The sequence below is a fragment of the Camelus dromedarius genome, chromosome 21 (genome assembly GCF_036321535.1).
Source record: "Camelus dromedarius isolate mCamDro1 chromosome 21, mCamDro1.pat, whole genome shotgun sequence".
In the NCBI taxonomy this organism is placed as follows: Eukaryota; Metazoa; Chordata; class Mammalia; order Artiodactyla; family Camelidae; genus Camelus; species Camelus dromedarius.
Window position 1 is genome coordinate 7,900,862 of NC_087456.1, and position 15,911 is coordinate 7,916,772.

A 15,911-nucleotide genomic window follows, 5' to 3' on the forward strand; every position below is an offset into this window, starting at 1 on the left:
AGAGCACAAGCCCTAGGATTGCACGGACCGGGGTCCGAGTCCCAGCCCACACATCCTACTTGTGTGACTCTAAGCTGCAGTTTCCTCATCCATAAGAAGGGAACAATAATCTCTGTCTCAAGGCTATCGGGAAAGTGAAATGACAGACTGCATGTAAATCACCGGGCACAGGCCGTAGCTGCTCTATCAGTGGTTAAGTAGCTCCAACCACTATTGTACAGGCTGGTCTGAAAGGTTGTGGGGCGTTGCCCTAACTGCTTTGAAGGATTCAGCCCTAGTCACGGAAGATGCTTTTTCATCCAGTCTGCTGGAGGAGTGTAACTGAGCTGTCCTCCATGGGAGTGACAAGATCTGGCAAAGACCCCTCTTGGCCAAGCTGTCAGGAAAATGAACCAATCACCTGGGTGGTGTCTGCCCGCTCCTTTAGTAAAATGAGGCTTCCAGAGGGCCAGGTTCTCCGTGTGGGTGGAAGGGCAGGCTGGCTTTTCAGGTTGCCATAATTTTGCACATGATTTGCATATGCTTGTGGGGCCCCTGCGCTTTCTCCTGGCATTTCCGAGATAAAATATCGCTGCTTCTCCAGGAAGACCAGATATTGATTTTCTTCTCCTCCAGTCACTTCTCTAACCACTCTGATTGACCTGGCTCCTTCAGCCGGTGAATGAGGAATGAGAGGGTGGAGTGGGTGAGGCAGCGGATGGCGGGAAGGGAGGAGGGACCGTGTCCACCTTAGAGCACGTTCTTCCCCGTGAACCTGAGCCATCAGGGTGATGAGAATGAGCTGCTTCTAGAACCCTGGGGACCCCTGGGGTCCATCCTGGTCTGTTCCTGCCCTGCATCCCTAATCTGGCTCGTGGCGCCCGAGGTCCACTGGCCAGCGTGGTCCAACGGCGGAGTGGGGAGGCGCAGGCCTGGGGCGGGAGGGGGGAGGGGCGCCGCGACAGCAGAGCGGCTTTGAGGAACCTTGCGAGAGGAAGTGGCTTCCGAACTCCTCTGCTTGCACTGCGAGGGGCAGGAAAGGCGCGGGAGGCGGGGGAGGTGTCGAGATGGCGCTCTGCGCGCGGGGCGGAGCGGGGAGCCGGCGCCGGGGAGATGCAACCGCAGATGCCGACTGAGTTGGGGAGCGAGGCGCGCGAGGCGGCGAACAGGTCCGCCCCCCGTGTTGGTAGCCGCTGGGGAACAGGTTACCCCACCGCCCGAGACACTCGGGCCCCGGTGTAAGGAACCGAGGCAGCCGGCTCGGCCCGGCCCGGCCCGGCCCGGCCCGGTAACGGACTCGCTCCCGGCGGGGCTCGGGTCTCGGAGCTCGCGCCGCGGCGGCCGAGCCTGGCGAGAGGTCCCCTCCTCCGCCCGCCGCATCCCGAGCCTGGCCCCATCAGATGCGCTGGCTGCCTCCGTCCGGGGCTGCGGGCTAGATGACGGTGGACAGCAGCATGAGCAGTGGGTACTGCAGCCTAGAGGAGGAACTGGAGGATTGCTTCTTCACTGCCAAGACCACCTTTTTCAGGAATGTGCAGAGCAAACATCCTTCGAAGGTAAACATAATACTACAAGCGCCTTTCATTGCGGGGAAATAACCTCTGTGGTCTAGAAGGGAAACCTTGCTCCTGGCAAACAGGCAAAGCCATGTCTTACCAGAGTGGGTGAGCAGTTGCCTTGGGGACCCTCTTGAACTTGTTGGCTGAGCAGACCAGGGATTTGGGATCTGAAAGGGATCTGGAGCCCTTCAGGGACCACCCGCAAACACTATTCTCTTTTTAATGCCCCTTTCGGCATTTCCTGTCCCTGGACCTTTTCAAAATGGCTCTCTAGGATTTGGGGACAGCGCTTGGCTTGGGGTTTGGCGGCATGCTCACCTGTGCCTGGGAGGGTGACCTTCCCCCAGATACCAGCTTTGAAGCTCTAGGTGGAAAGTGGATGGCACTCAGGCCCTCAGTAGGATAGACGTTCACAGGTCGAGACTTCCGTATTGCAAATGGCCAGAAACCATCTTAAAACACAGCCCAACAACTTTGCAGAAGTCCAGGGTGATTTTAGAAGCAAACTAAAACTGCTCTCCTGGGCGGCTGTCCTACACTCATTTTGCCTTCCTGGGTTAGTTGAAGGTAATCTAAAGGGGTTTGCATGTGTTCCCTAATGGAGTTGTATGTGCGTGACACCCAGCACGCCCGAGTTCCCTGGCCTCACCCTCCCAGTTGCAGCCATGTATCTGCCACGGATATGGTGGGAGTGGAGACAGAACTCTGTTTATTTATTTGTTTTGTTATTTAGGTGAGAGGTCCTTGGAGAGGTTGCCTCAAAGGGCCTATTTGTAGACAGAAGTGAGCTGTTAAATTTCACAGGGTTATGCAGGCCCATCATTAATTTAGCAGTCCTACACCAAGTAGAATTAACCAAAAGCATCCCCAGACCTTACTCTGGGGCCTCAATGGTTAATAATTCATCTTGCCTGTGGGCCCTGAATTCGCTGGGTTCTGAAGTCAAACAAATGCACTGGACATTTTGATTGCAGGAGGACACCCAAGAATCAGAGGAGAGGTTTTGATTTTAGTGCTTGCAGGAATCAACTAAATAAATAAAGCAGACCCCTGGAACCAGCACCTGTGTTGGGGGCACCCCTTCGTGAGGCTGGTGAGCAATGCTTGTTCCTCGTGGTTTGGTGGCATGCTCACCTGTGCCTGGGAAGGTGACCTTCCCCCAAATTCCAGCTCTGGAAGCTCTAGGTGAAAAGTGGATGGCACCTAGGCCCTTCATAGAATAAACACTCACAGGTTGAGACTTCCGTATTGCAAATGGCCAGAAACTAACCCACAGGTTGGGGGCAGGGATAGGGAGGGCTCATGCAGAAAGCATGGCTGCAGAGGGGACGTGTCCAGCTCTCACTTCGGATCCTTGCCTCATTGTGTGGAAGCCCCTCCACACACACCACACACACACACACACACACACAGACACATAAGGGCACTCCAGCTATCTGGGATCTTTATTTAGACTAGTGGTTCTCAACCTTAGCTGCACACTGGAGTTACCGCCAAGCTTTGGAAAATGTAGGGGACACTCGGGCCCCCAGCTGGGGAGTCTGATTTAATTGGCCTGGGGTGTAGCCTGGGCATGAAGATTTTGAAAAGCTCCCCAGGTAATTCTGATATGCAACTGAGTTTGAGAACCATAGCTCTCAAGAGTTCTGCTGCTGCCTGGGACGGAAATGGTTCCTGTTTTTAGAACAAAGTTTAGCTGTTACACTCACTGCCGGCCAAGCTCTAAGCCCTTGGGCCCAGAAGGTGGGCTTTTTACATGATTGGGTAGAGGAAGGGGCACTGCAGGGCTGAGGTGTCTTCCACTTGGCAAACGAAAAAGGTAGGTGTTTCTGGTATGTCTTGAGAGAAGTAGAAATATCTTAGAATAAAATATGCTGGGGTGGAGTGGGGATAGGGGTGAATTGTTCCTTGGCCCAAATAGCCTTCTCTCTCATTCGCCCCCAAACTCCCCTTCCTAGCATCTCTCCTGAATGTACACATTTGGGATGGCACCCACATCGACTCTTTCTTTGCTTCTTGAATCCATTGCAGGTCATGAGATCTCTGCGTATCTTCCTACCTCATTTTGCCCAAGTCTGTAAGCCTGCAGAGGGCAGGAATCCCGGCTAAGACATTGATTTTGTTGAACCCCAAGGGGAGAAGGATAAATGCTTCAAAGAAGGACAGAGCAGTGGGCATGGCCCCTTGTCTCCCTGGCCTCTGCCTAGAAGGGTCTTGAGTGGAGGGTCAGAACTGCTTCTGGGAACAGTTTCCCTCAGCACCAGACTGGCCATCTGCACAGCACCCTTCAGGGAGGCAGGGGGGGCAGGGCCACCTCTCACGGGGAGCAAGTGCTCAGGGGGCCCCTGCTAATTGTGAAGGGGTGCATGTCATTGACTTAGGAACTGGGGAAGCTTCATCCACATATTTCAGTCTCCCGTCCTCTGGCATATTTTTCCACCTTTAATAACATTTCAGCTCTCTCTCCTCCCTTGGCATCACTTCTGGAAAGGGTTTCAGAGAGATCTGCCCTATCCTGAATCCATTCTGACCCCTAACAATGCTTTTTTTCCTACCCAAAGAGAGATCGCATCTGAGCTCCTAGGAGAATTTCTCCTTCCTGTCTCCAAGGAAAGGCGTTTATGTTTCCCGGTCGCTGAGAGACTGAGGCCCCCACTCGGGAAAGGCCGAGCCAGCTTCTATAAATAGCCTTGTCGGAACAACCTGTATCTGCCACCCAGCGGCATGTGCCTGGCTGGCGCGGAGCTGTGGGGACCCGTCCTGCTGTTCTGGGAGCCTTCACTGGCCTGGCCTCCAGGGAGTTCCGGAGACCTCTCTCCAGCCCCTTTGGTGGGAGTTGGGAGGGTGGGGAAGGCCCCCATTCACAGAGAGGAGCCCCTGCAGGTGGAGAGGCAGCAGCAGAGGAAATGGGGCCAGGCCCTGGGCCCCAGCTGGTTCTCGCCTTTCAGAAAAAGGCAGCTTCCTGGGGCCTCGGGCCTCCTCTGAGAGGGGCAGGGAGACCTGATTTTCAGTCTCATGGTTTCCGGGTCCTGAGGTGGTGCTCTGTGGGGACGCCCCCCTTGGCTGCTGGGCATGATTAGGGTCATGTGTCCAAATGGGGCTCCTGGTGGCTTGGGAGAAACCCAGCCTGTGTGCTTAGACGTTCGAGCTGCTCTCGGGAAGGCACTCACATGGTTACCCAGGCTAAGACATTGGAATCTGGGTGTGGGGGCTGCTCATTCAAGGTCACACAGCAAGTTCATGATGGACCCAGGGTTAGAACCTACATCTCTCATCTCCCAGCCTGGAGATTTTTCTGCTTTAGTCCTACAAAAGGCAAGATTTGGTGATTTGTGGGTCTGGTGACTGGGACCTCTGGCCATCCCTGCCAGCTGCTCCTTTATTCCTGTCTGGGAGCTGACCCTGGAAGTGAGGCCAACTTCCACTCCCATCTGTTCCCCCGGATGCCTGCCGGGGGCAGCAGTTTAGAGTTTTGACCTCTGAGCAGGGACAGGGCACTTTGAGCTCTCTCTCTGCTTGTGCCACAGGCTCCAGGACTCTGGAGTCACCCAGAGCATCAGGGTGAGTGCTCGGAGGACACAGAAAGCCCACTGCTTACAGAGCTGGAATGAACCGGCTTTAGCTCCTCACCTTACAGATGGAGAAACTGAGGCCCAGAGAGACTGGAGGACTTCACCAGGCCAAATATCTGGTTGGGTGGAGCCAAGACTGACACCCCTCTTGGGTATCTCATCAAGTGCTCTTTGTGCTTCTTCTCGCTCTGAGGGTGACTGGGCCGAGCTGCAGTCCTTGTCCTCTCAGAATCTTCTACAAAATGGAAAGACCCAAACAGCCTCAGGCTAGGAAAGGGTTGAAGGGTCCTTACCATCCCTCCGCTCAGTGAGGGCCTCACCCGCCCTCCATTCCTAAGGCAAACTGGCCAAGGAACATTCACTCTACACTTAACCCTAGCAGGGGGTCCCTGTCATCAGTTCTAGAATCTTACAACTTTAATTATTTAAAAGTTCTTCTTAGTATCTATCCTAGAGTACTGCTTGCTGTATCTTCCTCATGTGTGTTTTCTTTGTGGATATGGAGGACAGAAGGTTGGATCCATCTATGGTTAAATATACTTAAGCACAGCTGGAATACTCTCCCATCCTACTCCCAACACACGCCCAGGCCTTCTCTGGTCTCCATTGACACCACTGATTCTTGAAAAATTCAAGGAAGATGCAAAGAAAAAGTGGGCAGTCTCAGAGGTCAGAGTATGAAGACACTCCCGGCTCCGTGCCTGCACTTGTCCCATCTGCTCTTGCCTGGCCAGTCGGCCCCTCCCTGGTCAGGGCCTCTGTGGCACTCCAGGGACATCTTCCAAGCTGGACCGCCCTGGGACCAGTCAGGGAAACCCGCATCTCTCCACCAGCAGCAGGTGGGGCCTCAGGCACAGCACCTGCCCTGGACCTTCTTGGCATGAGAGATAAGAAAAGGGTGCTAAAAATAAGTTCGTTCCAAATTTGAGCAATATAGATAAAATTAAAATCTTCAGAACCGTTGGGCCATATAACTGCTCTTTTATATGCTATCTCAGAAGCCCACACAGCCCAGGACTCACCTCAAAAGACTCTTCGTGCTCTCACAATTATGCAAGAGCCTTCCTTCTGGGCTGCAGCCTCTGCTCCCCTCCTGTGGAATTTACTGCCTGTTGCCTCTCTGGCCTTTCCTGGTGTTGCTTTTCTCCATGAAAATGGTAAGTCCCGTTAGGTCGGAGCTCGCATCCCGTTCAGGTGCAATGTGGCACCGAGTACTGGTTACAAAAGCAGGCGCTGCGTAAATGCATGTTGAGTTCCGTCGCTCCATCATCTCTGGGGCATCCTGTGTAATTGGGATGGACTAACTGTAGTAACCAACAGCCCCCATTATTTTCCATCGTTGAACATAATAGAAGTCAGTTTCCCTCTTTAAGTAAAGTTACATTGGCAGGTGGGGCTCAGGATAACACATGAGATTTTGTGGGCCAGGCCCGGAAGTGGTGTGTGTGTGTTTTACACCCATGTGCCATTGGCCAGAACTCGGTCACATGCCCACACCTAACCACAAGGAGGCTGGGAAATGAAGTACAGCTGTGAGCCCAGGTGGACCAGGAAGCCGGTTGTGGTGGACACTTAGCTGTCTCTGCCACGCATGCCTCCTCCCACCCTCTCTGCCCAACCACCTTTGGAAGCTCTGCTCTGCTTTCTTGGTGAAGGGCCGTAAGCTCTGTCTCTCTGACCTTGTACCTCTCCATCTGTCACCAAGGATGTGCTGTTCCTGGGGTGGGTCCTGTCTCCCCCACTACACTGGGAACTTTTTGAGGACAGGTGTTTTTCCTTACTCAGCACTTCCCTCGTTCTTCTGTAGCATCTAAAAGCCTTCAGTGATGCTGAAAGGTTGGCCCTGCCCTCTGACATCAGAATCTTTTTGGATCACTTTTGAAAATGAAGGGTCAAGGACCCCACTCTAGACTTACTGGCTTCTGAGTTTTTAGAGGTAGAGCCCTCAAATCTGCTTTTTAAATGCTTCCCCCAGGTGAGTCTTGTATATACGGAAGTCTAGGAACCACCTGTTTAGGAAATATTTGGTAATTAACTGACAACTTCAGTTGGAATGCAAGATGAGCACTTCTCACAGATTCCAGAGTTTCCTAGGCTGGGAACCCAGAAGGTAAAAGGATCTGTCCCTGGTCACACAGCTAAGCAGAGACAGAGCCAAGGCCTCAGGCCCCTGGGTCCCTGCTCAGAGCTGTCCCCATTGCTCTCACCACAACGTGTCGAGCAGGGATGTTGAGGGGACAGCCCTTTGTGATCGTGACCGGTGTGTGATGTAACGGACACAGCACAGAACTGTAAGCCAAGTCCTGGCCTCTCATCCCAGCCCCAGCTTTGAACTGAGGGGCTGTGGCCAAAACACTGCAACCCTCCAGACTCAGGCTCTTTGTCTGGTCCTTCAATGAGTGTGAAATGAGCCTGTCCATCTTCCTTCTTTAACTGAGAATCCCTCACCACTCTGCTCGGGAGCAGAACCTTGTGGGGCTGGGAGAGATACTAGGTCCTGAGTACCAAGTTCTCTAAGTTGTAAGGACTTTCCTAGGGTGGGGTTTAGATGAGGGCCTGAATGGTTGACGTGAGCCCCCTCTCCAGGACCACCTGGGAGTTACCCATCCTCACCTCTGTGGTCCAGATTCCTCCCTCCCACCCATCCCTCTGTCTTCACAAGCTTAGACTGCTTATCCTGACTCAGCTGGCTTTTCCCTCTAAAGTGATTCCAGTTACAGCTCAGGGCACATGCTATAGCCATTCACCCACACAGTTTAGGGAGAAAGGAAAAAAAGTTTCACACTGGTATCCATCCTGAATCCCAGCTTAGTTCATCCCATCAGGTTGGACTCTGGATCCCACTTCCAGCCCATGAACTTGACAGGGAGGCACCATCAGGCCCAACCTGGCTGCCCAGTAGCCTGTGTTCCCTTCCCTCCACTGCTCCTGACTCGCCAGGTAACCCACACCTGTGTGCTCGCTGGCTTTGGGATCCTCCTGTGTGGAGGACCAAGACCTGTCTCCATCCAGGACCTCGGTTTCCTCTTCTGGATGGCTCCACCTACCCATAAAAGAGCATGGGGACCCAGTCCTGGCATGGCGTATTCTCTGGGGACAGGAGGACCAGACGAACTTGCCAAGAATCAGAAGCATTTAATTTTAGGGCCAGCAGGAAGAAGGGAGCTGTCAGGGCAGAAAACTTCAGGTCTGACTCGCTGAGCCTGTGGCTTCTGTCCGTGGTGCTGTCCTGGTCCCTTGTCACTTCTCTTCTCCTGCCCAACCCCAGCTTTACTTTTCATGTCCCAGCCTCCATCCACATCTCACCTCACTCCTTGGCTCTAGAACAAAATTTTCTGTAGCCCATTGGAGGTCTCCCATGCCCCTCAGATGCCTGAAGTTTAATATGTACAGAACCAGCTCACAGCTTTGCCCATACCAATTTCTCTCCCTGCCTCTGCCCCACCCTCCTAATCCTCCACCTGAAACCTCAGGAGTCTCCCCCACCATCCCTTCCATCCAGTCTGTCACTGTGTTCAGATGTCGGCCTCTCCTTTCTGTCCCCTGCCCTACCCAGTGTTGGGTGCTTGTCACCTCTCCCGTAGATGCTCCAGGTCACCCAGCTGACTTCCATCCTGTGTCTTCCCCTTCTGTGTACCCTGCGTTCAGTTGCCAGGGGCATATATCATCCTGGCATCCCAAAGCCTTCAGAGCCTCCCTTGTGCTTCCAGAAAAAAGGCCCACACTTTGTTCCTGCTCTTTCTGTAGCATCTAAAACCCTGCAATGCCTGGCCTCCATCAAGACATTGTGTGTATAACTTCCATATAGCCTGAGCACTGGGGGTGGGAGAGGCAGAGATGGATAAAATGCAATCTTCACACTTAAAGAAAGACCTATGGCCTCAGCCACATTATGAAACAGATCCTCGTTGCTCCCCTTCCCTACCCATGAAGTGTCTGGATCGGGGCTCCTGGACAGGGGGTCATCCACAGGGAAGACACTCTGCATGTGCCCCGCGGCCACATGGCTTTCATCAGGATGTGGCAGCAGCTCCCAAGACAGGAGGATGGAGGGGCTGGCTCCCAGAGTCAGAGAACTTGGGCATAAATAGCCCAGGAAGGGGCTGGGGACAGACTGGCAGTGATAGAGCTGTAGCCGCCGCTGGCAGGATTAGAGGAGATTAACTTTTCCTCTGAAAAGCAGAGACTCCTGGAGCTGGAGGAGGCTCTTCGGGGTCATTACAGTCAATCCTCTGTTTCCGAGCAGGCCTGCTTGTAACCCATCGCTGGCAGAGGGAGGGGTGCTGTGCTTTTGACCGCCACCCTCCTCCAACCCAGTTATCAGTCCTTCCTTGTCCATGGTACTAGACAGCGTGACTCCAGCTGGTCGGATCCCTGCTACGGGTGAGGCTACAATCCTAGGGGGAGAAAAATGTAGGGAGGGTGGCTGCAGAGCCTTTATGCCTGACAGACCACACGGGCAGAATTTCCCTTGCTGTCAAGTTCAGTGAGGTAGTATGTGGGAGGGTGTTAGCCGAGGGCCAGTCCCCCACGCCATGCTCGTCCAACTCCAAAACACATGCCCTTCCCACCACACACACGGCATCTTGGGTGAGAGTCAAGTTTCAAAAGACTCCAGATAAGCTCAGACCCCCCAGCTCTAGGCTACTGACCTGCCACACGAAGCTCTTTTTCTCATTCAGCCAACTTCCTGATGCTAAAATGCTAAAATCCGTGTGTTCCTGTTCTGGTCTTGGGACGTCTGGGTCGCCACACTCTTATCACCATCACGTCATCAACCTCCCAGACCGTGAGCCCCTCCTTCTCCTTGTCTCCTCCCGGCTCTCCCCCAGAGTGAGGAGCGGGGCTGGGCTGTCCCCAACACCGTGATGTAGGTGACAAGGGGTGCTCGGGCTGCAGGGCCCGCTGTTGGCCGGAACACGTGGAGAGGCAGGAGGCAGGCATAACCTCCCTACTCACACATGGCTGGGAAAGTGTGCCTTAGCGAGGAGGATGTGGGAGCTGGTGGGTCCGGGGTGTTTAGAGAGCATTTCCAGTTGCAACTTGACGTTCCCTTCTTTGTGCTCCCCAAACACCGGCGTACCCTTCTCCTGGCCCTCATTTTGATGGGCTGTAATTTTCCCAATGAGGGACCATACCTTGTTCATCGTTGTGTCCTCGGCACATGGTAGGCGCTTAATGCACATCTGATAAAGGAGTGGGCTTGGAGCTTATTTCTCAGAAAGCGGCTTTCCCTCAGAGGCAGCAGGGGCTCCCTGGGGAACACGCGCATAGCGCCTTAGGCAAAGTATGTGAAAGCTGATCTTGGGTAATTTTAGAGGGTCGCTTGCTAAGATTCTGGATGCAGAATTGATGGATTTTTCCAGTAACTCCGAGAAGAAAAATCTCACTGAGTGAGCAAAAGATACAAGGACAACTTTCCAAACATAGAGCGGCCCCCTCCACCCCATTTGTGATTGCTCAGCCGTTTGCCCTGGAGGGTGAGGGCGCGCAGGGCTGGGTCACTAAGCAACCGGGCCCTGGCACCTGCTGGCAGGAGTTGGCGTGGTGCTTCCTCAAGTGGGGCCTCCTGGGGGGTTGGGGCAGAGAGGCTATGCAAGGAGGCGGGAGAGCCCACGCTAATGGCTGTCTCCTGTCTGCCCTTCAGCCTAGCAGAGTGGCAGGTTGAGGGAGGGAGGGAGGAACCAACACACTTTCATTTGTTTTACTTTCCCAGTTTAATTCTGAGCAAATGAAGGTCCCAGTTTGGTGATCCCAGTGGTTTGAGCATTCTCAGCCAGCCCAGATGGAGTGGGCAGGGGCCCCAGGCCCTGATGTGAGCCCGACACTGGGCCTGGAACCCCAGCCCCCAGCCTCCGCTCCGGGTGACCTCAGGAAGCATGCTCATCACTCTCAGCCTCACTTTCTCCCTCTATGAAACGGGGAGAACTCCCCCTCCAGTGGAGAGTAATCACTAGAGGAAGGCCCTACATCTGGCCGTGAGAACGCAGCGGGGGCTCCTGGGCTTGGGATGGTGATAAAGTCCGTTCAGAGAAACGCAAATGGGTGTCGAATTGTGACGTGAGGAGGTGGGGTGCCTGGCTGGGGCGCGTAAGAGGTACAAGGCTCTATTCACAGAAAGAAAGGGCAGGAGCTGGGGGTCTGCTGGGAAATGGTGAGAACGGAGAATGACGACAGTTGATTACTGGGCCTTGATGCGTGCCAGGCGCTGTTCTAAGTGTCCAGACTCACTTAATCCTCACGACAACGACAGTTGACCCTTGCACAACGCGGGTTTGAACTGCATGGGGCTACTTATACGTGGATATTTTTCAGTAGTAAATACGACAGTGCAACACCATCTGCGGTTGGCTGAATCACGGATGCAGAATGACCGAGGATGCTGAGGGCCCACTATGAGTTATATGTGGATTAACCCCTGCATTGTTTAAGGGTCAGCTGTATGTATGGTTTCCATTTAATGGTGAGGAAACTGAAGCACTGAAGGGGTCAGTGGTCACATGGTAATCAGGGGCAGATCCAGAACCTGGGCCCGAGTAATTTAGTGCTGGAGCCCCCAGCCCCTGAGGGGCTGCCTCTCCTACAGCTTTCTCCAGAATTACCCAAGTCGTTGAAGCCCCAGCAGGGAGGCCAGGAAATGCCCACAGATGCAGCCCCATGTCCACGCATTCGTCTTGGAGTCACTGAGGACAGTGCCCTTTGTCAAGCCATTTAGGAGAAAGGAAACCAGATGTCCCCACCCCTGAGCCGTTATGACACAATGAGAGGGTACACACGTGCAAAGACCTTGAGCCACTCAGTTACCAACTAAGATGCGATTCAGTGTCACAAAGTAATCCCCAAGCAGCAAAGGAGGGAGGGGTGGGGTTAGCAGGGCAGGCAGCACGGAGACGGAGACGAGAGGGCGTGTGTGGGCCAGTGGGGGGGCTCCAGCACCAGAGCCAGCCCAGCCTGCAAAGCTGAAGGCAGTGGGGGGGGGGTTTCCAGTGAGAGGGGAGCCGAGAAGGACCCACTCCCTGCAGCAGAGCAGAACAGCTGGTGTCTCCAGCCGCCCCTCCCCTCCTAGCAAACCTGGTCATTGAGGGTACCCAGCTCCCACCTGCCGCTCACCACCTCAGAATCCTCTGAATCCTTTACGGCGCCAAACGCCCTGTCCCACAGGAAGCTGGTCCTGAACTGGAGGCAGCACGTGTGGGAGGGGGTGCACGTGCAGCCCTGGCGCCCACGTCCTGCACCTCCCGGGAAAGGGCCTACATCACAGCACACGAGCTGGACTCCCAGAGCCACCCGTCTCTCATGACCTAGTGACTCTCCAGGGTCTGACTCTGTGGCTCTCAGAGCGTGCGGGATCCTACGCGAAGCTGAGGAACCCTGTGTTCAAAGCATTCTTGGGCAGAGAAGGCCACTAGGTTAGAGTGAGGGGGCGATGTGGAGGTGGGGATGGAAAACTCCGAAGGCGAGCTGGTACCCAGCTCCCAGCTCAATGACTTCAAGAGAATTCCACGACTCTGTGGCCTTTAGGAGAAAGAAGAGAGAATGTGGCCCCCAATCTTCCTTTGCTGTGCTGTCCATTTCTCTAGGGGTGTATGAGGTTGGAAAGGCAGACGTAGCTCCTCGCCCGTGGCCAGCCATGATGGAGTCGGGGAGAGCGTCTGAAGTGGGTTGGCCAGTGCCCACTGCTTGAGTCACCTGATGACTCAGTTTCTGCAGAATGTGGGTGATTGGACTGTTCATCCCAAGGTCCTTCCGGATCTCTGAGCCCAGGCTTCTTTGCCCCTGAGCTCCCCCGTGGAGAGTCTTGAGAGGCTGTTAGGCCCTCACCTAGCTGCAGTGGCTCCTCTGAGCCGGGCTGGGCTGTCCAGGGCATCCCTAGTGGTCACCCAACTGTCAGTGACCTGGCAGGAGGTGCCTGGGCCTAGGAGAAGAGCCTGGTCCTGGAGGTCCTGGGATGGGGGCCAACTTGCTTAGAAGCAGGATTGACTCCTCACTTTCCTGGAATACAGAAAGTAAGGGACACTCCTGACTTTAGGGACACCAGTTGAAACCAGCTGATTACGTGGCCTCCACATTCCCCTGCTCTGGAAATCTTCTTTTTTTTATTGTAATAAAATATATATAACATAAAATTTACCATTTTCACCATTTTTAAGTGTATAATTCTGTGGTGTTAAGTACTTTCACATTGTCTTACAACCATCACCACCATCCCCCTCCAGAACTTTTGCATCTTCTGAACTCTGAACCCGTGAGACAGTAACTTCTCATTCCCTCCTCCCCACGGTGCCTGGCAACCACATTCTACTTTCTGTCTCTTTGAATTTGATTACTCTAAGAACCTCACATAGGTGGGATCATGAAGTATTTGTCCTTTTGTAACTAGCTTATTTCACTTAGCATAATGTCTTCAAGTCCATCCATGTTGTAGCCTGTGTCAGAGTTTCCTTCCTGTTTATGGATGAGTAATGTTCCATTGTATGTATACATCACATTTCGTTTATCCAGTCACCCATGAATGTGCCGCTTCCGTGTTTTGGCTGTTGTGAATAGTGCTTTGAACGTGAGTGTACAAATACCTGTTCAAGTCCTTGCTTTCCCTTCTTTTGGGTGTATGTCCAGAAATGGCATTGCTGGATCACATGGGAATTTCATGTTTAATCTTTTGAGGAATCGCCGTACCATTTTCCATAGCAGCTTTTGCCATTTTTCACTCCCACCAGCAACACACATGGGTTGTTATTTTCTGTGTTTTTGATAATAACCAACATAATAGGTGTGAGATGGCATCTCATTGTGGCTTTGATTTGCATTTCCCTAATGACTAGTGATGTCAAACATCTTTTCATGTGCTTATTGACCATTTGTATGTCTTCTTTGGAGATTTGTCTGTTCAAGTCCTTTGTACATTTTTTAAATTAGGTTGTCTATTTTTTAACTTCTTTTTAATGGCTGAGTAGTATTCCATTGTATAAATATACCACTTCTTTATCCAGTCATCTGTTAATGGACATTTAGGTTATTTCCATGTCTTGGCTATTGTAAATAGTGCTGCTGTGAACAAGACTTTTTTTTTAATGGAGGCACTGGGGATTGAACCCAGGACCTCGTGCATGCTAAGCATGCACTCTACCACTGAGCTATACCCATCCCCTCCTAGGTTGGTTGTTTGTTTATTGTTGAGTTACATGAGCTCCTTATATATTTTGGTTATTGATCCCTTGTCAGACATCTGATTTGCAATGAAATCCTCTTTAAATTGGTTCTGAGAGAGCCAAGTCCAGCCTTTGGAGAGACTGGGGTCTAGGACCAGGTTTTGGGACCCACCCACTCACCTTGCCCACCAGCGTCCCTAATTCACTTTGCAGTACTCTGGTCCTGAGCTCTCTGGGAGTGCTGAGATCAAAAAGGTACAATTCCTGGCTTTGGAGTGCTCACGGTGTTATGTGGAAGACAGGCTTTGACATAATTCATACTACTACGAAGAGGATGAAGTCGGTGCTAGAACAGCTGGGGCGTAAGTGATGCTGTTGGAGAGCCCACTAATTCTGGACAGAAGTAGGCAATTGAGGCACGTATCCCCAAAAGATATGTCAGCTCCAGGGGAGCAAATCCTCTTGGAAGAGGAGGGGGACTTCTCAGGCTGAATGATCCAAGTAAGGTGTCAGGAAGGCTGAAAGGAGACAGGGACCTAGAGGAAACCCAGTGAAGAAGACCAACCTGAAACAAGACCTTCTTGTGCCCTAAAAACTCTTGAGAGCACAAAAGAGGGAAATCCCTGTGGCCATTGCAGTGGAATGGGTGTCACCCTGTTCTGCCTGGATTCACACATTAGACCTTTGAGCTTAAAAAGGGGCTTCCTGAAGGCCCAGGAGAGGGGATAACAGGAATGGAAGAGGTTTACATCATCTACCCTCAGAAATACAGGTGCCTCCTCCAGGTCCCAGTGCTCAGAAGTAGATAGCTGCGAGGAGCCCTATAGGGCCCGTGTACAATCCTGGAATCTTTAATTTCCCTATATTTGTTTTTGGGTTGTATGTGTGTGTATGCATGTGTGTGTCTTATTGCTTCTTTGTGTTTTATTCAATTCATTAGGCAAATACTGGTTTTTCTTTTCTTTCCTTTTTTGTGTATTCTTTTTTGGGGGGTGTGGAGGTAATTCAGTTTACTTATTTATTTTTTTTAGAGGAGGTACTGGGGATTGAACCCAGGACCTCGTGCATGCTAAGCATGCGCTCTACCGTTGAGCTGTACCCACCTCCCCATTCAGCAAATGTTTAATGGCCCCTCCCATGTGCCAGGCGCTGTTCTGGGCACTGCATCAGTCTCTGCCATTGGGAAGCTTACATTCTGAGATGAAGCTGCAAGGATGTGTGCTGATCTTGACAACCAGAGCAATCGTGTCCAGATGGCAGCCAGGCTGGGGGTGGGGCGTGGGGAGGGACTGTCAGGAAAACCTCCAGGGGAGAGTACATGGATGCAGCTTTGCAGAGGGCAGAAGAGCAAGCAGTGTCCTGGGCCTGCAGTAGACAGAGAAAGAGAGGGAGGGAGTCCATCTAGGACTGAGAGGGTTGGGGCAGGGGTGGTCCCTGGGGCTAAGGTAACTAAATGTGCTGGTTTGCCAGGACCGTCCTGATTCTGGCACTGGAAGTCCTGCATCCCAAGAAAACTCAGTCCCAGGCAAACCAGGACAGCTGGTCACCCTACCTGGGGCTCAAAAGCTGGAAGCACCACTGACTTATCCACGGGACACAAGTGGGCATGGAATACTTTAGGGGCCCACAAAGATGTTTTAATTTCTTTTAAA

General features: G+C 52.7%; 1 protein-coding gene across 2 annotated transcripts in view; it reads left to right on the forward strand.

The window, feature by feature from the left end:
• Positions 1–15,911, forward strand: part of RASSF5 (Ras association domain family member 5) — a 68,846-nt gene that overhangs the window by 38,030 nt on the left and 14,905 nt on the right. The window contains exon 1 of one of the 2 annotated variants that reach the window (XM_064477125.1): positions 1,022–1,535. The exons of the other annotated variant lie outside the window; for it this stretch is intronic. Within the exon in view, the coding sequence (XP_064333195.1) occupies positions 1,416–1,535 (120 nt within the window). The 5' untranslated portion in view covers positions 1,022–1,415. Of the gene's footprint in view, positions 1–1,021; positions 1,536–15,911 lie in introns of those variants that run through there. 2 annotated transcript variants of the gene reach the window in all.